Raw genomic sequence first — 26,389 nt, forward strand, 5'->3', positions numbered from 1 at the left:
CCATCTGGGCCTCAACATGAGAACCTATCTCAAAAGACAAAACAAAGAAGCAAAAGGAGCCAGGTGACCATGGCTCCTACAGCAGGGAAAGCAGTCTGGGTCTCCTCAGACTTCTACTTGAGAATCTGTGTTGGATCCCACAAGGGCTGAAGGCGAAGCTGCCTTACCTGCTCTGCTCCCACCATGCTGATCGGCTTACACTTGAAGAGGTGGGTGATGAATTTGGGAATGAACGAACTGTGGATAAAAAGTGACAAGTTAGGCTTATTCTCTTCCTAGTAAAGAGCTGCAGAAACTTTTAAAGGTTCTATTCCCTTTCATGAGAAAACAAAGAATCAAGGTGAACACTCCTGTCCCCTCTACCACCATTCACTGCCTTTTCTTTCCTTCTACTTTTAGCTCTAGTTTTTGTTTAGGGGAATAGTCTTGATGTTCTGAGGAAAGCTTGTCCCACCTTAGGCTACAGGGGTGAATTATTTTTGTGGTGCTGGGGATGGAACCCAGGTCCTGGCATATGCCAGACAAGTACTCTACCACTGAGCCACACTCCAGTCCTGTGGAGGGCAAGTCTATTGATCTTTAGCCTGTTCCCCTGCTGACTGGTTTAGGTCCTGCGAGAGGGAATTACTCTGTGCCAGTCTGGAGGGAAGCACGTCATGGCAAGGCTGGCGTGAGAGGCTCACATATTGGCTAGGACACTGAGTCTACATAACTGAGTTATATAACTCACCTATGCTTGTCATTCTCCTACCATTCTGAGGGTGTGGCCAATCTCAAAGACAGCAGACTGTACTAGGTCTTAATGAAACCACTGAAACCCTAAAGCAATCACATTCTCTGTCTTAAAAACAATTATGTATTTTTATTTTAGTGTGTGTGTCTGTGTGTGCATGTAACCATGTGTGCGTGTGCCATGGAGGTTGGAAGGGAGCATTGAGACCCTTGGAGTTGGAGTTACAGGCTATTGTGAGCTGCTCCATGTGAGTACTGAGAATTGAACAGGGGACCTCTGAAGGAACAGCCAGTGCTCTTAACTACTAAGCTATCGCTCCAGCCTAAACCACCCACTCTCGAGTCTGCCCTAACTTCCTCTAGATTTGAGGTTTTATGAAAAGTTTAAAATCCATTTTGTGCCAGGTGTGGTGGCACACACCTTTAATCCTAGCACTCAGGAGAGACAGGCCGATCTCTTGTGAGTTCAAGGTTAGCCTGGTCTACATAATAATTTTTATGACATCCAGAGCTACACAGTACAATGATGTCTTGAAAAACAAAACAAAACAAAGACAACAACAACAAAAAACAATGCAATAAAAATCCACTTTGCCACCCAAATCCATTTGAGAACCATTTGAGTAGCTGAAAATACCCTATAATACAAGTGAACTACATGGGCAGTTAGGGTGTCTTAAAGCAAAACTAAGAAATAATTGCTAAGACAGTAATTCTCTTACCAAGAAACAAAACAATCACATCATTTTCTAGAAACCTGGTGAGCACAAAGGGACAGCCCAGATCAGGTGGGCTGGACTAAGGGACGGCCTAGATCAGGTGGGATGGACTAAGGGACAGCCCAGATCAGGTGGGATGGACTAAGGGATGGCCCAGATCAGGTGGGCTGGACTAAGGGACAGCCCAGATCAGGTGGGCTGGACTAAGGGACAGCCTAAATCAGGTGGGCTGGACTAAGGGACGGCCTAGATCAGGTGGGCTGGACTAAGCTGGACTAAGGGATGGCCCAGATCAGGTGGGCTGGACTAAGGGATGGCCTAGATCAGGTGGGCTGGACTAAGGGACGGCCTAGATCAGGTGGGCTGGACTAAGGGACGGCCTAGATCAGGTGGGCTGGACTAAGGGACGGCCTAGATCAGGTGGGCTGGACTAAGGGATGGCCTAGATCAGGTGGGCTGGACTAAGGGACGGCCTAGATCAGGTGGGCTGGACTAAGGGATGGCCCAGATCAGGTGGGCTGGACTAAGGGACGGCCCAGATCAGGTGGGCTGGACTAAGGGATGGCCCAGATCAGGTGGGCTGGACTAAGGGACGGCCTAGATCAGGTGGGCTGGCAATGCTGTTTAGGATGATGGAGAGGGAAAACCCAGCAAATCGGGAAAGGTTTCTGAAAAAGCTTCAAGGCCTGAGTCAGGAAGGCTGCGTTGTAGGGATGTAGCTCAAAAGCTGTGAAGACAGTCGTGTGCATTACTAGCAAGCTCCAGAGTGAGCTGACCAGGGGGTGCCCAGGCCCAGGCCCACAGAGGAAGCATGAAAAGGGGCAGGGTTCCACAGCAGCTGGCTGCTACTGGTCTCCTCCCTCTTGCATGCTGAGTCCATGCTGTGTCCTTCCTTTCAATCTCACCACATCTCTTCCTACATACTGTAATCACCAAGTGTTAAAGACTTCGGGAGAATTTCATAGAGGCATACTACCTTAGCGGGCGAGAGAAGTCATTTATGAGCCAATCTAGTTTTAAGCAGGAGGGACCTTGGTAAGTCATTAAGAAAGGCTGCTATTAGAGCCAATATAGCCACCGAAGGACCAGCGATTGTGGAGCAGGAAAGGAGGCAGTGGGAAAAGGACCTGAAGTCCAGTGGTCAGATCCAGGTGTGGGCTTCCTGTCTAGAGGAGGTGTCAACAGGAGGCTGTCTGGAAGGGGCTCTTAGAGCTTAACCTCAGCCAAATGAGTAATGGGACTCATCACATGTGCCTGTATAGCTGGTGACGGAAGCTACTTCACACTAGAGTATGCTGTGGCTGGCCCTGGAACTTGCCCTGACTAGTCCATAGTGGGTAGGCTGGGAAACATGGAGAAAACCCAGACACATGTCTTTGGAGAAGAAATCCCAGCAAAGTGATGTGTCATTGCTAAGGGCCACCAGGATGGAAGTGGTGGCTACCGCTCTGGGCTGAGATTTTATAAAGATGAAGGTACCAAGAGTTAAAGCGCAAAACTTTTCCAGATGTGGGTGATGGGCACCCTATTCCCAGATGGCTCAGAGTGAGCTTAGCACTAAAATTAAAAGGCGATGAGAGAATGTGAAGTTGACACTTGGATGGGCTGAGCAATGAACTCCTTATTCACTTTAACCTTAGCTCAATCGGACCCTTGGGTGCCTACAATGGAGATTTTGAGTCACAGTAAATTTTTACAGAGACACTTGTAGCAGTGGTTACAGGGAATGTCACATGTGATTTATCAGCAATGCTTTTAGTACACATTAATGAGCAACCAGAGAGAGAAGGGAATGTCAGCTCCTGGTCCATCTGCACAGGCAAACACAAATGCTCTCTGGGGAGTCGGCTCAAGCCTTCCTGATGAGGTTGAAACTAAAGTTAACTCTACAGCTACTCTGTCATTGTTGTTCCTTGGGGGTTTATTTATGTCAGATGGGGAAAATCTAATTGACTACAAACCAGGAGAGGTCTGGAGAAAAGAGAAACTCAGAATCCTGAGTCACCAGTTGGGACCTGGACGAAAACAATCCAAATACGGTAGCTTGGACAGCACCGACCTTCCTGGAGCAACTTGCCAAACTGTGCATCTGATAATTGGTCAGAGGAGACACTGGCCCTCATCACTGCCTGGCCTCTCGGGAAACAGTGCTGGAGCCAGATGCTGACTGGCAAAGAACCAAGCTGCTTCCTTGCTTTAAAATCCAAGGCCAAAATAGCCACACACGAGGACATGACAGGAAGGCAGGCAACTCAGTGCTTGCTCCTGGTCCCAATTTCTAGTATTTTCCCTGGACATAAGATATTCAGAAGTAGATGATTTCTGGCCACTATAACAAGTCCTGTGGTGGAGGGGGAGGAAGTAAAGGCTCAAAGGTACAACCCTGAGAAGCTTATAATCCAGTCAGAGACAAAATGCACACATGAACTTACTGAAAAGTAAAGGCCTGGGCAAGGAGTGGTTCCATGGACAAAATTCAGAAGAACAGGATACCCCAAATCATTTCTGTTAGCTCTGCCATGGCCGATGACTACTGCTATAAGCACGCACATGACCTGAAGTGGTTCATTTGCTTTTACCATTATAGCCCTTTGGGGTACAGAAGAATATTAGTTTTCCTGGAGGTCCCAGAATGAGCCCCACTAGAAGATGGGACACCTGGATTTGTGAGCCTGCTGGGAGGCTAAGTAGAGCAGTAAAATAACTTTATTGAGTATGATACCAGAATCATTAATAATCTCCCCAACTCAGAGAGATAGGCCTAGAGAGTGACCTTGGGGTCAACCACAGGTCTGTACTCCATCAGTGTGGTTCCTGAGGGAAATGGTCATGAACAAATGGGTACATGGGCATCTCTGTGCTGCTGCTTGGTTCTCCCGGGAGATTGAAACAGAAAGCGCATCAAGAAAACAGAACTCAGGACTTACTTTGCAAATTTAATGCAGAACTGTGTGAAGTATTTCCGTGTGGAAGCCAGGTTGTCACGGATGATGGGGACATTCTGCTTTATGTGAAGAATAACAGAGGTGACATAAGGGCTCTGGTCACCAACATGCTCCACGTTCTGCCACGGCATCTGAAACAGACAGGATAGAGCCAAAATTGAGAGCCCCTGCAGGGGAACAGTATTACCTGTTAATAGGAAAGGGGAATTGGGGGATGGAAATTAGGTCACTACTTGGTATCACAGGGATTGGCATGGTCTGACACAGAGGCTGCTTTTGAGTAAAAATAAGCAAGCCACCTCACCAGTGGCATTGAGTGCATGCCCCACTCCTCTCCATTGTTCCCACTAATGCTTCAGGCAGCCTCCCCACCTCAGCAAAGGGTATAAAGGGTGCTCACCACATCATCAAGCAAAGAAGTGAGAATGTCTAGGCCCATAGACCCCTTTTCATAGGGATCGCATGTCAGACATCCTGCATATCAGATATTTACATTGTAATTCCAACCAGTCGCACAATTACAGTTCTGAAGTAGCAACAAAAATAATGTTATGGTTGGGGGGTCCCCACAGCATGAGGAACTGTATTAAGGTGTTATAGCATTAGGAAGGCTGAGAACCACTGCCACAGAGGGACAGCAGCGTCAAGGACTGAAGAGGAGGGAGGGATGTTAACTTGCAGGCAGCTGGGCAGCTTGGGAGATTGGGGAGATTTAGTGGCTGCAGTAAATGTGGTGAAGCCCAGAACAAGCTAGAAGAGAATTAACTTACAGACCCTTTTTCAAGTAAACTGGGAGAAGTTTGGGATTTTATTACTGTTATTTATTGGTTTCTTTTAAAAAAAATATTTATTTAATGTATGTGAGTACACTGTAGCTGTCTTCCGACACACCAAAAGGGCATCAGATCCCATTACAGATGGTTGTGAGCCACAGTGGTTGCTGGGAATTGAACTCAGGACCTCTGGAAGAGCACAGTCGGAGCTCCTAACTGCTGAGCAATGTCTCCAGCCCATATTTTTGGTTACTTGAGACAGGATCTTGCTTTGTAGCTAGGCTGGCTTGGAACTTACTATATAGCCCAGGTTAGCCTTAAACATATAACAATTTTCCTGTTTCAGCCCCCTAAGTGCTAGGATGAAAGGGATGAACCACTACACTTAGCTACAAAATAACATCTCCCCAGACCCACAAAAGTAACACTGTGTATTTTCTCATGGGGCCCATGTGATCTCTGACTGGTTAAGAATCAAAATGAGGCTGAGTGTGGTGGTACGTGCCTTTAATCTTAGCACTTGGGAGGCAGAAGCAGGGAACTCTATGAACTGGAGACCAGCCTGGTCTATACAGCTAGTTTCTTTAGAAACTACTTGGGCAATATAGAAAAACCCTGGCTCAAACAAAACCAAACCCCCAAAACAAACAAAATGGAGCTCAAACTTGTATACACCCATGGAAGAATCAAGGAAATGCCCTGGGAGGAAGGAAGAATTTACAGTGTAGTAGTTAGTGACTCTGTCTTTTGTGGGTACACAGGAGGGCTGCTGGTTCCCAGCTTGTGTCACCTGGCAGGTGTTCACCCCTGACCCTGTCTTGGAGGAGCCCTGCTGAGCTAAACTTCAAAACCAAACAAGGTTGCCAGTTCAAACTCTTAAGTCAAACAGCCCTTAGGCTCCATTCAGATCCGAGGTCGGCAGCCCTAAGGTCTTGATGTCTCTCTGGCAAGAAAACACTTCTCTGGGTCTCTGCAAGAGCAACAGTTCTCTTCATCTCTGAGCCAGCTCCCAACATCCCCACCTCCCTCCCCTTTCATTTTACAGAGGAATGAAAAGCCTCAAATCAGGTTTTGAAACTGGGTGTGGTGGTGCATGCCTGTGATCACCAGCATTTGTAGGCTGAAGGAGGTTTGTAAGCTTGAGGCCAGCCGGAACCGTATATACAACATTCTGTCTCTACTAAAACAAACAAAACCCATGTAAACCAACACAGGCTCCAGACAGGAAATGGGATTCTGGGTCAGTAAGATGTCTCGGCAAGTAAAGGCTGCCAACGCTGCTGTCCTGAGTCTGATACCTGGGACCCACATGGTGGGAAGAGAAAAAATTGAGTATAGTAAGATGTCCTCTGACCTCCACACATGTACCATGGCACACATGTACATACATACATACATACATACATACATACATTTTTTTAAAAAAATCTCTAAAACAGAGGCAATTTTATTTGAAAAATTTATTTAAAGATATTTATGGATCTGCTCACTGATTTATTGGGACAGAACCACACTGTGTTGTCCAGGCTGATCTCATGACTTCTGAGCTTAAGAGTTCTTTCCCACCTCAGCCTCTCCAGTAGCTGGAAGTACAGGCTTGTTTGGCAGTAAAAGAAAAAAAAATAACAAGGCAAAAATAGAAACAATGGAGAAACAGTTAAAGCTCCAACAGAGCTTCCTGTACAATGAGCACTCGGGCTATGTGTAATGTTTTCCTCATTATCTGTTACCTTATTTGAGAAGTATTTCTTCTACCTCATTTTAAAGATCTGATCCTTCCAAACAATGATTCCCAGTGAACTCACAGGGTGAGGCCAAATTGACAGGTGTTAGATCTACCCTTCACCTTCCTCTCCCCAGCTCTGCAACAAGGTTTGGAACAAGGTGATCTGGGCAAGGGCAAAAAAACAGGGAACTGGGCAGAGCTTCATGTCCCACTGCCAATCAAGAAATAAATGACTAGTGCCTTCCATGTTGGCAGCACTGGAGAGTTCATGATCTCAGCGCAGTTTATAAACAAGTATTTAAACATGACAGCTCCTCATTCACAGAAGGCGGGCATCAAGGGAAGTGTGACGTGCTGTCACCGGGAATAAAGCAACTCTGATGCAAGGCAGATGGCGGCCGTGTTGCTTTACGTTCTTGCTAGCTAGTGTATGGGCATCACCAGTGTTCACACGCACTGGATGTGTGAAAGGACCCCTGCTTTAAGTTTCTGCCAGGTACAGCCAACCTGAAAGAAGCACCAGCAAGCACCCATGATTTTAAACCCCCCCCTCTCTCTCTGTGTGTGTGCACGTGTATGCATGTGCACATGTGTGTAAATGTGTGAGTGGAGGCCAGAGGTCAACCCTGGGTATTGTTTCTAGAGTCTACTTTGTTTGAGACAGGGTCTCTCAAGTCCCAAGGATCTGCCTGCCTCTACTCCCTCAGTGCCACGACCCCTGGCTTGTTACTTGGGAGCTTGGGATGAGGTCATGACTGTCACCTTGCTGACTGCATTATCTCTCTAGTCCCTGATTTTACTTTTTGGTGTTGGGAATGGAACCCCTCTTTTAAGAGAGAAAAACAAGTGCTCTGGCTAGGATAAGAAATGGTGACATGGTAAGGGACTCAGAATAACTCAAGCAATGTCGAGGTAGAAGGAAGATAGAGGACCTACAGCAACTGACAGCAAAGATTGCTACAGTGTGCTCAGAACATAAATGGAGCAGCACTGGCCCAAGGACAGCCTAGCTGAGTCTGAGAAAACCTATGCATCTGTGCTAAGTTGCTTCCTCCTCTCTTCTCCCCCACTACCCCATGTCTTTTCTCTCCCTCCCTGTCTTTCTCTTCCCTTTTCTTCTCTTTTTAAAAAAGATGTACTTACTTTATGTGTATGAGTGTGCTGCTTGCATGTATGTATGAGTACTGTGTGTGTGCCTGGTGCCCAGGGGCTAGAGTTACAGGAGGCTGTGAACCCCCAGTAGGGTGCTAGAAACTGAACCCAGGTCCTCTGTAAGACCAGTAAGTGCTAAGATGCTGGGCCACCATTCTAGCCCCTCTTCTGATTTTGACAAAAGTATTAAGACAATCCAATAAGGGAAAACTGCCCTTTAGCACTTGGGATGGGAAAGTTGGATATCTACACTCAGATAAATGCAGTGAATCCTCACCTCACACCATAAACAAAATTAACTCTAAGTGGACTTAAGACTTACATGTAAGAGCTGAACCTATAAAAAAAAATCTCTGAAAAACACCAAGGAGTTAGTTCATCACTAGGTAATCTATTCTGGTTATGACACCAGGAGAACAGGAAAGAACAAAGCTGATCAGCTGGACTTCTGCAATGTAAGAAGACGTCGTGTAGGAAATGAAAAGTCAATCCACAGCATGGGAGCGAGCATAACAACATGGGAGCGAGCTGCTACAGGCTCTAAAGGAACTTTCATCCCTCGGGAGACTGAGACAGGGCACAGAAAGATTGAGACCAGCCTGAGCTACATAGCAAGACAGTCTAAAAAGCAACACACACACACACACACACACACACACACACACACACACACACACACAAATAGAAGGAGGAAGAGACCATGATGACCTTTTACAACTCAACAATAGAAAGTCAGGTTTACAGCACCAGAATGGTAAGGGTTCAGCCAACATTTCTTTAAAGAGGACAGGCAGACCGCCAACAAGCATGTCAAGAGATGCCTACTGGCGCTCTATCTTAGTCTAGCTTAGAATAGCAGTGAGGCCACAAGGAGACACGTCCTCATACCTGTTTGGATGTCACAATTTTAATACATGCAGAGTAAGTATTGGTAAAGACGTGGAAAGTTTAGATGCTTCTACTGTGCTGGGGGGGGATGTCAAATGGCAGATAGGGGAAACTACGAGACAGCGCCTGGAACTGTATACACATGGAAGTTACCATGAGACCCAGCAGTTCCTCTCCTAGGTGTGCACTGAAGAAAACTGAGAACATACACTCACACAGATGTTCACAGCACTGTCCCCACCAGCTGGAAACAACAGAGTATCACTCAGCCATTAAAGGAATGGACTAGAGGCTGCGTGGGTAGTTTTAATGGTACAGCACATGCTTGGTATCAGCAAGGTCCTGGATTCAACCCTAGGATTGTTTTAAAAATGGAATGTGTTCAGGTGTGGCAGTACACATCTTTAATCATAGTACTTGGGAGGCAGAGGCGGGTGGATCTCTTGTGTATTTGAGAACAGCCTGGTTTACACAGTAAGTTCCAGGTCAGCCAGCACTTCACTGTAAGACCCTATCTGAAAACAAAACCAAGCAAAACTCACAAAAACACAGAAAAATCGGGAGTGTGCAGTACTGACACATGGCATACCATGAGTGAACTCTAAAAATACTGTAAAAGCCTAAGAAGTCCAGCAGGATAGGTAATCTGTACAGACAGAAAGTAGACTAATGGCTGTAAGGACAGAGCATGCTGGGACAGCTGCCGAGAGGTGTGCGCATTGCAGTGGCCACTGAGAGGTGGGGGCTTCCTTCTAGAGTCATAAGGATACCCTGGATGAGACAGACCTGGATGTACAAGGCCCTATGGTCTTGTACATTTACTAAATTCTCTTAATTTTGACACTTTAAGGGGTGACATGTACTCTGGGGTTTGCTTTGGTTAGCTTGTCAACTTGCATCCAAGTTTCTGCCCTGACTTCCCTCAGTGATGGAGTAAGACCTAAGGTCTGTAAGCCTTTCTTCCCCAAGTTGCTTTTGGTCATGGTGCTTTATCACAGCAATAGAAACCCTAGCTAAGGCAGGAATTACAGCTCAACTTTTTAAGGGGGAGACATTGGAGCTCACTCTTGTAAAGGCTGTGCTTTCTGGGTAGACAGCAGCAGTTCAAGGAGCATTCTAACTAGAAAGGTCAGAGCGAGGCAGGGCTGGACACCACCAGAAAGCAGTGCATACTCAGTTAAGTTGAACCAGCTCCAAGCTGGGGTAGAGGGTGTTTGCACAGGAGCAGTACAAAACACACAGACAAGGGGTCCAAGGTATTGACAGTAACTTATTAGTTATTCAGCCTTATATGCTAACTGAGGACATCCCAGAGCTTGGGCCTCCCAGGACAATGATGTGACCGGTCTCTGGGCTTCATCCGCCTTATCAAGGAGCCTCCTTCCCTCACCTCAGAACCAGCCCTGGCTCTGCTGGAAGCCCGCTCCCCACACCCTCACTATTTATGAAAAACATCTATTTATTGGCTATTCTGAGTTTTCTTCCAGCACAGATGAACCTGAAGACAGCCTTGCCTGAGTCCAGAGCACTCTAACTTCCTAAGACAGTAAACGAGATTGGCAGTTTTGACAAACTGACTTTACTAACTTTAAAAACTGCAGCTTCCACTGCAGTCCTGTTTGAACAGCCTCCTCATCACAAATTCCTTCAAGAGAATTGGACCATGTCCTATCCGCCTCTGGTTTCTCGAATGCTGACTGTTGTTGGCTTCTGCTTTTCTCCTATGGTCCCAGTGTCCCCTCGCTCACACACAAATCTGCACATTCTGCTCTCATCTCCTGCCTCCACCTACTAGATGAAGCACCTGGGGACAGCACCTATGCCTCTTCCAGGCTTGTAACCGCAGCACTGTGCTAGGCAGAGTCCAAGATGGACTAGTTATCCAGCAGCAAACAATGATGGATCAGAGACAGAAATAATCACCATTGCAACGATCTGAAAAGACCCTAGAAGAATCTCTGAAACTGAAGCATGGCTCACGCTGAGTCAGTCAGTGAGCACTGCCATGTTTACTTTAGTCACATGGATCTCATTTTGCTAGAGCTCCAGAAGACTCAGACAAACAGGAATGGCCTTCCAACTGCTATGTTCCCAAACCTATGGTTTTCCCATGATATAAACATAAGACTCTGGGGGTATGGTTGATATTCGCTGGGGTACATCTGGGGAGAGATGGCTGGCGGGAAGAGGAACTGGAGGGAAGCCCGCCTAATGAACTGACAGTGCATATAAGCAACACCTGGGGTGTCAAACCCACTCCACGTGTTAGTTTACAGAAAGAGAGAGAAAAAGATTCCACTCTTCCTTCAGATTTCCAGTGTGAAAATCTTTTGGCAGCTGCACTCCAGGCTGCAGTGTGGCGGGCAGCTCAGAGACGGCAGCTGGAATGGATCACACTCGGGATGCACAGAAGGTTTGCCAGCAGTGAGGGAATAGAGCAGAACCGAGGAAACAGATCCTCCCAGCTCCACTCCACAGACCAGCCTCAAGCTGCCTGCTTACAGTGTGTGGCTGGAGACCCTGACTGGGCACAGGATTGGTCTTGAGACCAGCAGCTGCTTCTCAACTTCCTACTTCACTCCTTAAACCCCAAAGCCAAAGTTTTGGTTTTAATCCTATTTTTGTTAAACAGTTATAATCTACTATAAAACCAAACTCAGACCAAATGTCTACTTCCTGAGGCGTGGTGTTCCTTGTGTCTAGAGGGGGCAACCTGGGTTTTCTGAGTGCTTGACTGGCATCACTAGGCACTAAATTGCTGTCCACTTGCACAGCTCTGAGGGGCCACAATCAGATGCACTTCACAGAGAGAGATGGGTCTGCATGGGTTTAGTCATCTGTGCAGTGCTCTCTCAAAAGGAAAACCAGAAAACTTAGGTCTGTCTGATCTGTGTCAAAGTTCCTCCCACGTCCCTGTCATAAATTCTGCTTAGTTTCCCTCAGACAAGTTATTCTTCCAAAACCTGGAAGAGTATTCCAAGAGTCCATGACTAGATAGGTATTGGCAAGCTTTATCTGGACCAGGTCAACTAGACGATGTTTTTGCTTTGTGGGCTATAAGGTCTCTGCTACAAACCACTAGTTTCTACAGCTACAGCTACAGCCACAGATAGTGCTTGAATGAATGAACCTGTTCCACTAAGACTTACAGGAACAAGTGATGGGCCACATTTGGCTGCAAGCTATGGTTGTTGGGCTTAAAAGTCAACAAAGAATTGCCTACTTTCTACTTAATCAATAAACATAAAGTCTTCACTTTGGTCTAGACACTTAAGGAATACTTTTTGTTCCTTTTTGAGACAGGACCTTCCTGTGTAGTGCAGGCTGACCTTGAACTTGAAATCTTTACACATCAGCTTCTAAATCCTAAGACCACAGGTGTGCCCTCACCACACTCCTCAGGAATTTACATTGTTTGGGGAAGAGCAGCATACAGTGAGTGTCAAAAGAGCCACTGACGGCCAAGGGTACATGAAAACCAGAGTCCACAGACTCATCGAAGTGCCTTGCACTGACACCAAAGCTCAGGAAGAGCTGGAACCTCTCAGCGGGCAGGGAGTCTGGAGTCATTGGAGCTCACCAAACTGCAGGTTTCATCAGGAGCCAGATGCTGACCCGAGAACCCATCTCCTTCAGACTCACCCCAAGCCCACAAAAGGCCCAGCAACCTTCGTAGGTGACAGGTGAGCCTAGCAGGGTCAGAACGTAACAGGAAGGGCTGTGAGAAAGCATATCAATCACTGGTAGGGGGTCAGCTCCTAAAACCTCACCTTGCTCATGGCAATCAGGGCAGGGTCACAGGCTGCATCTAGATCTTGAACCAACAGCTGGATGCTGCTGGAGATGACACTGCAAAAAAGAAATTGCTGTGGTCATTGCTCCAAAAAGTGATGGGATGCTAGATACCCCACAACCACCCCTCACAGGTGTTTTGAAATGTGTGCAAAATTTTAAAATTTCATTTCTTCATGAAAGGTTTTAATCACTAATAGTGGAAGAGCGGCTGGCTCTTCGTGTCCTGTTTTATCTGGGTGTGTCTCACCCAGTAAGAGCCCGAACTTGTATGTCTACTCCCATAACTACTAACCCTAGACCTTTGTTTAAGTCAGAAAGAGAAGGAAAAGGAGAAGGAGAAAAAGGAGGAGTAAGGGGAGGAACGGAGGAGGAGGAGAGGGGCAAGGGGGTGGAGAATGCCCTGGGAACTCTCTTAGTAGAGACTAAAGCACACAGTGCCTGTGAAGAGGAAAGGCTGGCCTGCGGCAAGCGCCTGGAAGGTACGTACGTGCTGAACGTGTCCATTTCTCCTGTGAGGTTGATCCGCTCAGTCAGACTCACATCAACCTTTTCTCTGAGTTTTTCTTCTAGCTGTCAGAAAAGGGCAGAAGTGTGTTTAATGATTGCCCAGAGGTGTGCCACACTACTGAGGATCACGGAGTGAGGATGAGGCAGACAATTCTACACACCACATGGGACACTTTAATTCCTACAGGATGACAGGGAAGTCTGGTTGCCCTGACTTCCTAGATGAAGACTGCAGCAGCCACCCAAGACAGTAAGTGATAGGCTCAAATAAGCTTTCTAGAACCCAGATCCTTTGGTCCCACTCTGGGCTTACTTCTAAGAACGCATCAACAGCTCACATGGTTTGTCCTCTACAGGCTCATGCTTTGTTTGGTCCCTAGTAGTGGTGCTATTTTGAAGGCTGTGGCGTCTTTATGAGGTAGAAACTAGATGTCAAAAGCTGGTGAGAGCATTTGAAGGTTACAGGAGAGCCCTGCTTCCTGGCCAATAGTCAGGAGGAGTCTCTGCTCATGCCTGCACAGCCAGGAGTACTGCTGCCTTTTCCCAGTGTGGTGGACTACAATAACCTCTCCTCCCTTAAGCTGTATCTATGAAAAGTAACACGCATGGTCTCCCTGCTTACCCCGTGAAATATAGCCTCATCCACCAGTGCTGGGAACTTTTAATGTGAGTGACAGTAAAATCAGCCAAAACATTTGCTCAGTATTTCTGTGGTTACCACCGTGCCAAAGTGCCAGATGTCTCAGTGGTGAATCAGAAATACATCTTCACCTTGGTCAGCTCAGGGCTTACGGCAGGAGCAGTAATGTCCTCCAGAGCCATGGAAAGGTGTACAATGATCAGGATCTGTGCACACCTAAAAATGCCCTGGAGACCGAGAAATCTAGCACTCTTATTAAGTCAATCACACTCACTCTAAGAAGATTTAAAGTGCTCTTAGAGGGATGGAGAGATGGCTCCCAGCACCCACATGGTATTTCAGCACCATGGTAACTCCAGTTACCATGAATCTGTCACCCTTGTTTGGACTCTGCGGGTACTGCATAAGTGAGGTGCACATACATTACATAGGCACACATACATACCTATTAAAAACTTAAAAACAAAATGTCCTTAAAGGTGTGCAAACAAGAGTAACATTTTTAGAAGGCATCTTATAAATGTAATCTGCCAATTTCACATTTAGAAATGTAATTTCATGAAATAAAGAATGCATGAAGCCATGCAAGGATTCTTGGCAGATTTAATTCTGCCACTACTAAGGGGTGAGAGGTTGTTTAGAGAACTCAATAGTCAGACTCTGCATTTGTAAAGTTCTTCCCAGAAGGGGAAGCCTGGACACCTGTGAGGGGGATGGGACAGTGTGCCACAGGCGCGTGTCACATGCTCCAGGGGCCTCTGTCACTCTAGTGAATACAAATCCTAATTTTGAGCACAGCATGGCTCTTGTCTATCTCTCTGGCCCCACTGCTATCTTTGCCTTGCCTCTGGCATTTACAATTTCAAGGTCTTTGTCTCAGGATTTTCTCAGTCCATACTTCCTCCCTCTATGATGCCCCTGCTCCCCTCCTGACTAGTCCCCCACTTCCTAGCCCTCCCAACTCCTCTCTTGGCATTGGCCTCTCCTCCCACCCTTACCACAGAGTGGCAGGAAACCCTAGCCTGCTTCTCACTATTTGTTCTCCATCTGCTCTAAGTCTCCAGACAGGAAGATGCCTGTCCTCTCTGCATAGCCCTAGCAGAGGCAGCACATGGAAGTGTCTAGTAAAGTTCTCTTGAAGGGATGACAGAATGAATGAGACACTCAAAACAGGTTGAGAAAGCGAGGTAGTACTGGATCAAAAGATATCCAAGACAGCCAGGAGTGCTGGCCTGGAATCCCAGCACTCTAGGAGCAGGGCCAGGGAGAACTGCTGTAATCTTAATGCTAGCCTGGGCCAACAAGAATCTGTCAGCTGGGTATGGTACACAAGCTTTTTACCAGCACTGGGGAGGCAGAGGTAGAGTTTGAGGCCAGCCTGATCTACAAAGCAAGTCCAGGACAGCCAGGACATCTATGGCTCTGCTATACAGAGAAACCCTGTCTCCACACCCCACCCCGAAAAGGAGGATTTGTCTTAGAGGGAGGGAGTGGGGGGAGAGGGAGAGAGAGAATGAGAAAGAAGGAAGATGTCTAACATAAACAAAATAAGGCCACTTTGTTGTAGAATAACACATAGAAACGGAAATATTTTAATTTAAAAAGATAAATGTTCAGAGGACCTGTTAGTAGATGTCCCGCTTGGAAGGAGGAGGCGCACGGCAGCACTGTCTTCCTAACCGTAGCTCTGTGAGAGGTTTGTGGTGGTCTGAAGCCAGGGCAGGACACATGCTAGGTGAGTCCTTGACCACTGAATGCCCTCAGTCCTACAGTAAGTCTGAAAATAAGTCACCCAAATTTTCTTGCCTAGAGGCTAGAGAGATGGCTCAGTGGTTAAGAGCACTGACTGTTCTTCCTGAGGTCCTGAGTTCAATTCCCAGCATCCACATTGTAGTGGCTCACAACTACCTGTAATGGGATCCAATGCCCTCTTTTGGTGTGTCTGAAGTCAGCTACAGTGTGTGTGTGTGTGTGTGTGTGTGTGTGTGTGTGTGTGTGTGTGTATACATATACACATATATTAAAATTCTTTTTCTTGCCTAAAATGTCATAATTCCTAAACACTCCAATGTATACTGGTGAGCAGGACTTCGTTTTGAGGGTACAATTCAATCCACTACAATTTCTGAGTCTATGATGACTTTGTCTTGGATTGAATACTTTTTAAAGTTCACTTTTTAAAAACTATTTTATTATTTTATAGATATGTTGTTTTGCTTGCATGTATATCTGTGTGCACTACAAGAGTGCCTGGTGTTTGTAGGCCAGAAAAGGCAACCAATTCCTTAGAAATGGAGTTACAGACAGTTGTAAGTTGCTATGTAGGTGCTGAGAATTGAACCTGGGTCCTCTGGAAGAGCAACCAGTGCTCTTAACTGCTGAGCATGTCTCTAGCCCACATTATGTTTTGAGACAAGGTCTCTACTCCAGGCTGGCCTTAAGCTCTCTATGTAGCTGAAGGAGACCCTGAACTTCTGGGTATCCTCTTTCCCCTCTCAAAGACTGGGATTTCAGTACAGATGAGCATCACCATACCCAGATTACATGAAGCTAGCGGTGAAACCAGGGCTTCATGCATGCTAGGCAAGACTGGACCAACTGTGTTGCATCCTTAGCCACCCGACCCCTCAGCCGGGAATCAACCATTTCCAGGAATCTGTTTCTTGTAAAGGAACATGGTGTTCAGACATCTTATAGGTGGCTCAGAATGCCCTCACTTTAATAATTTTAGATGTTTTTATTAAATTAAAAAAATGGCTTTAAAGTCATCAAAATGGTCTCTGGCTTACTAATACATCTAAAGCTTCTAAGAATCTGTTCTAGAAATACAATATAAAACTTTTAAGATACTATATTTAGAAAGATGTTTTTGTAAGATTATTTGTAGAAGCAAAACTTTAAAGCAGTATAAATAATTACCAGGACTATTATTAAATATCCACTAATCCTCTAATGGAAATACTATATATCCATAAACAGTAGTAATAATAATAAGATATTTTAGTAACAGGAGAATGCTAAGGCACCAACACTAACAATAAAAGGATATAAAAGAGAACTATGATAACTTCATACAAAACTATGTTTATAAAATGACCCAAGCTGCTAATGGGATTATTTGAGGATGGTAGTATTAGGAGTAGGCTGTGTGTGTGTGTGTGTGTGTGTGTGTGTGTGTGTGTGTGTGTGTGTGTGTGTGTGGTATGTGTGTGTGTGTGTGTACCTACCTGCCTGCCTGCCGGCCTGTCTCTGGCAGCTAGACCAAAGTAGTCTGTGAGTCATTCCCTGTATATGTGACCACACCCCCAAGCAGAGTGTGCTACTGCCTTGGCCTTGGCCTCTGGGCCCAGTTGGCTGACCCTCAAGGAGGCTGCTGGACACTTCCTGTGTTCAAGTCCTGGCACATAGGAATGCCAAGCTGTCACGTCTAAACTGCCCCTTGCAGCTGATTTCTTAGATGCTTAGGAAATAAGCATCCGCATCAGGAAGAATGGGATTCTCTCAGGTTTCTTCAGGGGGATTTCAGGCCAAATGGGGAAAAAGAGCTTATAACCCTGTGGAGGGCTGAGTGCCAAGTTACTCTGGCTCACCCTTCTGCAAAGCTAGTTGTTGAACTGCCTTCCACTGGCTGCATCAGAGGCCTTACCCTTTCTGCTTCACAGTCAATACCTCAAACAATGGTTGGTTGTTGTGGTGGACAGAGAATGCTACAGAATGTCAGGAGAGGCTGCCTGGTACTCAGAAGACAGTTTATTGATGCTTTTCTCATGAAGGACACTGTGCTACTGACCTACTTTTAAGAGGTCATACCTGTTTGGTAGCTTACATGTGGGTGGAAGCTGGCTGTATTTCTCCTGTAAGATGGCTGCCTGGGCAGTCTCTGACTCTATGGTGAGTTTGCTCCTGAGAGGCCAACCAGCTTGCCCAAGGTGGCAGGAGACCTTAGTGGAGCTCACAGGTCCCAGTTCAGCTGTGGGAGAGAGCTCTGGGAGGGCGGCAAGCTTAGCTGGGTGCTCACCTGCTGAGTGGTAGCCAGACAGTACTCGGCTGTGCTCAGGATGCTGCAGATGAGACACAGCTCCTCCAGAGTGAATCTGGCCACTTCTGAGCCCTCTTTCTCTTTGAGGAGGCTGCTGATGGTCAGCCCCCCACTGCTGCTGCTGGTTCTGAAGAAAAGGACAGGAATTAGTCAGGCTGCAGCTGCAAACTTGCTTCCTGAAGCTGCATATTTTGACAAAGAAGAAAGCGAAGGAAAGGCTGGCTACAGCACAAATAAATCAGCACAATGAATGGGTGCCTTTGCTCCTGACCTTACCTTGACTGTCATCTGTTCAGACCATCTCACTCACAGAAACAGGAAGGGACAACGCCAAGAGAGCCAGTGAGCAGTCCTCACCTGGGATGATCCCATTCTCACCAAGGAGCCCATCTGGCCATCTTGGCCTGGGATTCCCCAAGGTGCAGACCCCACTTGGGGTCATCTGTGGCACAAAAGCTGCTTCTCTAACCATCTTCACAGTTAAGGTGCATACATGTGGAGCTCATACGTGAACACATAGAGTAAGATGGTCTAAAAGTGCACATATGCGTCCACGAACACACAAGTAGAGACCAGAGTTGACTGGATTTTCTCCTCTCTCTTTCTCTATCTTGTTTTGGAGATAAGGTCTCTCACTAAGCCTGGAGCTTACTAAAGTTGGTCTGACTGGCTGCCACTGAGGCCCTGGAGTCTTCTTGTCTCCACCCCCTACTGCTGTGATTACAGGCAACTGTGGCTGAGCCCCAGCGTTTGATGTGGGTGCAGGGGATCTGAACTCAGCTCCTCATGCTTGTGCAGGAGGTACTTTACCCACTCAGCTTCCTCCCCAGCCCCAATCCTTAAACTTAAGTCCGTGTTCACAGCATTAGAAGCTGTGGAAAACAGTAGGAGGAGGGGCGCTCAAGGATGAACAGACTGAATAGGTTGCAGCCATATTGCCTCTGCTACTGAGTAACTTTTTTCTGTGTTGAATCCATGTGTACTGTGTACATACACATAATAGGCCTAACTTACTGATACACTGTGACCTACACTGGTGGCTGGGGGATCATGCCTGCTGCCAGTCATGGTCAGCTATGGAATGTCATTTAAGAAGACAGCAGCGGGCCAAGCCCTTGAGAGCCCAGGAGGAGTGTTTTCCTCTTCGACATTCTTAGCAGTTCAGTAAACAACCCCAGAGTGGCTTTCCTTTGAGACTCCCATATTTAGGGATATTGGGAGCCTCAATTCCCTGCTGCGTAAGGAGAACAGGACTTACTTAGGCAGGTTGCCAGAGAGAATTTTCCAGGCGTATTCTCGGAGGTACTTCTGGAAGATGGTGGTTAGGGCAATCATGGGCTCGCCTGTGCTGAGCTGTGAGCACTGTACCATGCACTTCTTATAGTAGACAAAGAGGTCAGCACAGCTGGGGAGTACAGCACCCCCTTCATCAGTGTTGGGCTTAGGTGGGCCCTGGGCTTTGAAGTCTGCCACAAACCGGTCTATCAGCTCACTGAGGTTTCTGGAAGAGCAGAAATGTTGTTTCACTTGGAGAGATCAGGCAGGAGTGCTGTCTGCAAGGACTTCAGTTGTTCCCGTAAGTGCCCATTCCTAGTGCAACCCGAACTTACAGATTTTATTCATGTTCCATTCACCTCCCTGCTTAAAAAGATGACAGTAATGAAGTCTGACTTTGCACATTGCTTTGTTCCAGGCATCTCATTGCTATGTCTGCCCCAGACCCCAGTGAGGGAGACAGAGCACTGCTGCTCCTCCAGAAGGTGAGAAAACTGACTCCTAAAACTCTGTCATAAAACTGGGCGGCAGAACTGACTGGAGAACCTGCCATATAAGTACGCACCCTGGAATGCCAAGAACCCCTTTCCACAAACCAAAGTCCTAAACACAAACAATGGTGACCATTTCCTAAACACTATGATGGCTCGGGAGCCATTGCTGTGCTTTATAACCACGTCACAGAATGCTAACTCTTAGCAATAACCTTGGAGGTCCCTACTTTACTATGCCTCTTCTCCAAAAGCCAGGCACAGAAAAGCGCCTTGTCCAAGACAAGCAGGGTGCAAAACCCATAGCCTGGACCAGCTTCATGCTTTTCATCAGCCTACAGAAAGGGTCTGATGGTAGCAAAGATGTAGATATCATGAACCTAAACGTGTCAGAGGATGATGGCTTCAAAGACAGAATGCCTTTTCTGTAAGATGGATAGTTTTTCCATAGAACTTCTAGAATTAAATATGTAAAAAAAAAATCTTGGGGGAAAAGTAGTTGAGAAAGTCGTTTGTCTGATCATGGTGGGGAGGGAGGCTGGGCTCTGTCTCCACTTTCCCAACCAAACACCTCTCAGGTTGCCTTAGTCACTCCGAGTCATCAGGGGCTGGGATCTAAAAGTGCTACAACTACTGTCATCTGCATAGTTGTGCTGTGTGGACAATGGGAGGCCCCTCTTGACATGTGGTATTTTTTTTAGTTTGCTGGCTAAGGCTAGAAGAATCCAGCTGTGTTTTAAAAATATATTTATACAATAAGAAGAAAAAGGCAAGAACCACACACAGCATCGATTAGCAGGACTAGGAAACAATTGACATTTTACTCCAGTGCTTTTGTTACTCAGTTTATGACATCCAGATGTGCTGCTTTACCCAGGCTAAGTCTCTGCCTGTGGAGAGAGGGGCCCCTTTAGTTGACCTCTGCAAGTGCCTCGGCCGCCACCCCCACTCTGCATTCTTGCCCTACTTTCTCATGGACCCTCACAGCTCTTCTGCACAGAAGGCACCTAGGCCAGTCACCTCTGTGACCCCATTGCTGGGCCTTCACCTGTCACTTCCTAGCCAAAGCACCTTCTACCTAGCTCTCTAGGCCCAGATGTCATTGCACAACTCAGACTAACACCTGCTTCCTCAGCTGGAACTGCCATCACCTCCACTCACTGCCACATGATTTGGTTTTGGTTTGTTCATCTGTTTTGAGGCTGGCTTTGAACTTATGACTCTCCTCTTGTATTAGCCTCCTGGGTACTGGAGTATAGTATGTGCTATACACCTGGCTCTTACTAATTTTTTTCCAGGTAGGGTTTTACTATGTAGCCTGAACGGGCCTGAAACTTGTGGTTATTCTGCCTCAGTTTCCCCACTGCTGGAATGACATGTATGTATCAGCACCTGATTTTAGCACTTGAATTAACATCTTACTGTACTGTGTAACAGGTCAAGCTTTCCCTATCCTGGTGCACAGTGGCTGATGTGAATGAACAGGGCCCATTCTCTGATCTATGATGTAATTGCACAGTACTGGGGACAACACTCCAGCTAGCATCTGCCATAGAGGCAGCTGATTTACAACGGGAATGTCTCTGTGTACACTACGGGGTCTCCCCTGGGGTGGGGTGTTTATTCATGCTCCCTCAGCCCACTGCACTGGCTGGTGTGTCAGGCTACCCTTCATATTAGTACCCAATGTGTGCTTAGATGGCCATCTTCCACATTTTGACCCTAAGGGTGGGAATAAAGTGGTGCAGAAGTAAAAAGGGATGGGGCTGGCACAGTGAAGGAGGAGGAGGAGGAGGAGGAGGAAGAGGAGGAGAAGAGAAATGTAAGGCAGAGAATTCAATGGAGTCAGTTGAGGCTCTCATCTCCACAGATGGCACAGACTGTTATCTTTTTTGAGCTTTTATTTATTTTATGTGAATGAGTGTTTGCCTGCATATTTGCCTATGCAATATGTGCACGCAGTACCCAAGAAGGCCAGAAGAGGGAGGCGCATCCCCTGGGATTGGAGTTAAGATTGTTGTGAGGCCCCATGTGGGTGCTGGATATTAAACCCAGATTCTCTGGGAGCAGTCTGTGCTGAGCCATCTCTGCAGCTCCTTGTATTTTTAATATCACACAACACACTCTTTCTCCCCTCTTTCTTTTTTGGTCTTTTTCTTCCATTAGCTTATAAGATGTGTTATAAATATGATGTCATTTATTCCTCCCAAGAGCTTTAAATAGAGGGCATTATTATTGTTGTTTTAAAGGTGAAGAAATCAAGGTTGGAAACTTGAAGAACCTTTGCACAAGGTCACAGAGTCATTGGCACTGACCTCAGGTCTAGAGCGTACTATGCAGATACATGCCACACTGCTGTTCTGGACTCGCCCCAGCTGAGAGAAACCTCGTGGACATGTGGTTTCTTTCTCTTCTCTGCAGCTTAAGCTTTGTGCCCAAGAACTGTGTAAGCATTTGCAGGTTCAGATGACACACTGTTAGTTCTGCTGATGGAGTTAAAAATGAATGCGTAGTAAAGAGTATTACCGGAACCATGAACAAAGGAGGAGAAGCGATCAGCTCACCGCAGTCTGGGCTTAGCATGGTCTGTGCAGACGGATCTGAAGTCAGCATTCAGAAATAATAAGTACACTGGAAAGCAAGGTAGCAGTGGCACTAGGAGGAGGTGGCCCAAGAGCCCCACAGGGATTCAGCATGTGTGTGCTCAGAGTTGCACCCACGAACATGCACCCTTTGCACTTCTCTTGGGCTGAAGGTGTGGACTTGCTCTGGGGTGAGCAGCGGGCTTGGGAGGAGACTGGGAGATGGGGTACATATGGACAAAAGGTGGAAGCAAGTAAACATATCAGGGATGCTAAGAGCCAGAAGGCAGTTACCAGCTTGGCGACTCTGGTGATGTTAGGTTAGAATGGAGGTCTTGACATGAACCCACGGGCTTTAAGGTGCAGGTAGATATGAAGATAACCTGTGTGTGGATGCATCTATGCTCATGCGGGCACACGTTTCTCAGCCCAGGAGCAATGGCACCAGCAGCACTCAGCACACTCACACCGGAGCTCGGTGTCTACGGTCACTCCCCATAGAGGAAATGGGGAGCCTGGAAGCGAGCATGACCCTAGGGCTGGACCTGGTGCACAAGATAAGCCTGGTGGATTTTTGTGAGCCAGAAAGGAAGGGAAGTGTTTAGGAAATGATAGGGCATGTAAAAAAGATGAAGACCCAGCTCACGAGGGTCCTCCAGGTCCTCATGGGAACCCTGACCACTAAAATGATCGGTCCTAGAGAGAAAGGGGAATAGTGGGAAAACTGGCTGAGCCAAGCAAGGCCTGGAGACTGGCAGGAGTACTGAACTGACTTTCACTGCCACTGTTGTTTGGGTTTCAAGACAGGGCTTTGCTATGTAGCCCAGGCTGGCCTGGAATTTAAGATTCTCCCATTTCAGCAACTGAGCATTGGATCACAAGTGTCTCCCACTACACATACATAACATGCTAGTTTTGATAACTTCTCTAAAGGTATAAATTCATTCCAATATAAAATAAATTGAATACTTAAGGCTATCTCTAGCCTCCATACACACGAACACACACACACACACACACACACACACACACACACACACACACACACTTCTTTTTAAAGTTCAAGCCATCTTCAGCTATGCAGCAAGTTCAAGGACAGCCTCCTATACATGAGATCTTGTCTCAAAATAAATAAATTAAGGAATTAATTAAACACAACTGGTGAAATCCAACATGACCTCTGGGTTTAACTGGTAATAAGAGATCAATGTGATTTAAAAATTTCATTATAGTTAAGTAGACTGGCTCTGTAGTTCCAGGCTGCTGTAAACGGCCTAATGTGGGTGCTGGGAACCCAACTTCAGTTCTCTCTGGAAGAGTAGACAGTGCTTACCCACTGAAGCTTCTCTCCAGCCCCACTGTTTTTTGTTTTGTTTTGTTTTTGTTTGTCTGTTTTTTGTGAAGCAGTGCTGAGAATGAAATCCAGGGCCCTGCAGACACTAGGTGAACACTCTCACACTGATCTACATTCCTAACCTCTATTTTTCATTTCTATCCATGCATGTGGGTCTGCTATGTATATGAGAGAGTGTGTGTGTGTGTGTGTGTGTGTGTGCGTGTGTGTGTGCACACGCGCGCGTGCGTGTGCCCACAGGAGCCAGAAGAAGCTATTAGACCCCCTGGGGCTGGCGTTCCAGGTGGTTGTGAGCATCTGATGAGCGTTCTCGGAGCCGCTTGGGTCCTTTGCAAGAGCAGGAGTTGCTCTTATGTTAAGCTATACATCTTTCCAACCCCAGGTCCTTGCTTTTAGGACATACACAGTCTTATCTCAGATGTGAGAATTCCAATAGCTGAAACAATGTATGTGTGACACATGGGTGTGTGTGTGTATGGAAGAAAGGCTGGAGAGGCCAATGTGACAGAGAAGCTTGCCTCCTTCCTATATACTGGCTAGTGGGCCTTCTCCTGCTGCTTGGTTATCTGTTGGGACCGTACTGCCAGAATGTTCCCTGGGCACAGAGAACTTGGAGATGAGAGCACAGACCCCACGCCTGGCTCCATATTAAGTCTGTAACCCCGATGGGGTTGCCCGCCTGCACACCATCCACTGTGGGCCAAGGAGCCACTTGTTGAGGTGAATTACTTGCATCGCAAAGCCTATGGGATGGGCTGATGACCCTTGTTGCAGAGAGGACAAGACAGCCTGGAAGGGGTTATGTGGCATGCTGGAGGCCCCAGGCTAGTGAGTGCAAAGCTGACTGGAATCCAGGTCCTCCTGGCATGTAGACCCCTCCTCAGTCTGCTATGCTGGTGAGCCCTCCCTGGCAGAGGTCTGAGTAATGGAACTATGAGAGCAGTGTCTGCACACATCAGTCTAATCTGAGCTCTTTCTCAGCTGTATGGTTTCTGACCAAAGGGAAAAAAGTGGCTTTCTAAAGTCCCCTGAAACCATACTCAAAGTTACTCTGTGTATATAACTAATTTTTTTTTGCTAGAGGTCTATGGTTTACTGTTTATTTTTTTATTTATTTGTGATACTGGGGATTAAACCTTATACATATTAGGCAAGTGTTCCACTACCCTCTTTTTACATTGTAGTTTTGAGGCAAGGTCTCACTACGCTACCCAGGCTGGATGTGATCTCACTCTGTAGCCCAGGTAGGCTTGGAACTTGCAATCACCCCAGTTCCCACTCTCCTAGTAGCTGGGATTATAGGCCCAAAGCTCAAGGAGCCTTGAAAGGATCTATGCCTTGTCAAAGGTTAATAACCATTACCGCATCAAGTCTGATCTGCTCTGCCAGCCTGTGTCCTCAAAACCTGCTCTGCTCCAGAAACCCAACTTTTCCAAACTCCACTGTCCAATAACTTCAATAGTGACCTTGGCCATGGATAAAGATCTGGGCGTAAGAAGGGACCACCCTTCTTTGTGAGTAGTCTCCTGTCAGTAAGGGACCCTACACCATCAAGGAGACCCTAGACGACTTCTGGCTGTGAGGAAACTGGGCTGGAGGGGCCTGGTTTGTGAGAACGTGTGGAGCCTGTGCGTCTGTGAAAGAGCATGTGGCATGGGTGACTCCAAGTCCTTAACCGATACAAGTGGGGAAGGAGAGAGAACTTTCCTAAGTAGAATTCCGATTAGAAAGTGGAAAACAAAGGATGGAAACAGACGGCCAGCATTAGGCAGTGAGAAGTGCTGCAGGCGAGAATCCTCAAAGCCTGATAAAATGACCCCCTACCCACTATCTCAACGCATTCCCTGCAAGACACTTAATACAAGGAAAAAGTCCTGTAGCTTGACAGTGGAGAAGGCTGGCCAGCTTCACCTTAGCAGACAGAGCCAAAACCAGGTACTTCTACGGTTTTCTTACCAAAAGTATATAACCTGTATTTTGTTGTTTAGGGACATGGTCTCACACATGCAGCTCAGGTTGTCTCCAAACTTGAAACTGTCCTCTAATTGAACTTGAAGCTCCACCCTCTAATTGACGGGCTATACTGTGTGCTATTATGACAGCTCCTAACTGGGATTTAAGAAAGACAATACATGAATCGATGCTGTGTGTATAGTTCTAGCTACTCAGAAAGCTGAGGAGGGAGGATCACTTGATTCCAGGAGCCAAGAGCAGTCTGGGCAACATTAGAAACTGATTCAGAGGGGATCTGCCAGGGGCAGGGGTAGGAGAGGCACATCATCAGGCAATTGGAAACCGATGGCATTTCACAAAGCATCTGAAACATCTGGTCAGTCCTCTTACAATGCCAAGGTCAGAAAGATAGAAAAAATGAGGATGTAGCTAGGATTAAAGGAGGCTACAGAGACCCCACAGTTAAGTGCATGATTATGAGGTCCTAGTCCAGAAACAGGATCAATCTTACTTTGGATTTTGATAGTTATGTTTACGTGAAGATATTCATAGCCTGGGAAAAGCTAATGGAAGATCTTTGTGCTATTTTTAAGTTTTTATGAAAGTAAACCTACTTCACAGTGAAAAGCCAAATTATAACTGAAAGTATGTACTCCAGGGAGTGGGTTTCCTTACAGTGTCTGGGTGCCTGACACCTTGTGGGGGTTATGTGGTTGGGGCCCACAGAGGGGTAGGAGGTAGGAGTGGGAGGTGTTTGATCCACATGGACCCTTATCCAGCCAACTCGGGCAGTGTAGATTTATGAGGAAAACAAGCCA

The 26,389-nt window shown here is 46.7% G+C and overlaps 1 protein-coding gene across 1 annotated transcript in view; it reads right to left on the reverse strand.

The window, feature by feature from the left end:
• The window catches only part of Vps53 (VPS53 subunit of GARP complex), a 122,307-nt gene that overhangs the window by 15,964 nt on the left and 79,954 nt on the right, over positions 1-26,389 (reverse strand). Inside the window, exons 14-19 of the mRNA XM_032914111.1 lie at positions 19,175-19,417; positions 17,896-18,043; positions 13,218-13,300; positions 12,706-12,784; positions 4,379-4,527; positions 168-237 (exon numbers count right to left, since the gene is read on the reverse strand). Of these exons, the coding sequence (XP_032770002.1) occupies positions 168-237; positions 4,379-4,527; positions 12,706-12,784; positions 13,218-13,300; positions 17,896-18,043; positions 19,175-19,417 (772 nt within the window). The remainder of the gene's footprint in view (positions 1-167; positions 238-4,378; positions 4,528-12,705; positions 12,785-13,217; positions 13,301-17,895; positions 18,044-19,174; positions 19,418-26,389) is intronic.

Source organism: Rattus rattus, chromosome 9 (assembly GCF_011064425.1).
Source record: "Rattus rattus isolate New Zealand chromosome 9, Rrattus_CSIRO_v1, whole genome shotgun sequence".
NCBI lineage: Eukaryota > Metazoa > Chordata > Mammalia > Rodentia > Muridae > Rattus > Rattus rattus.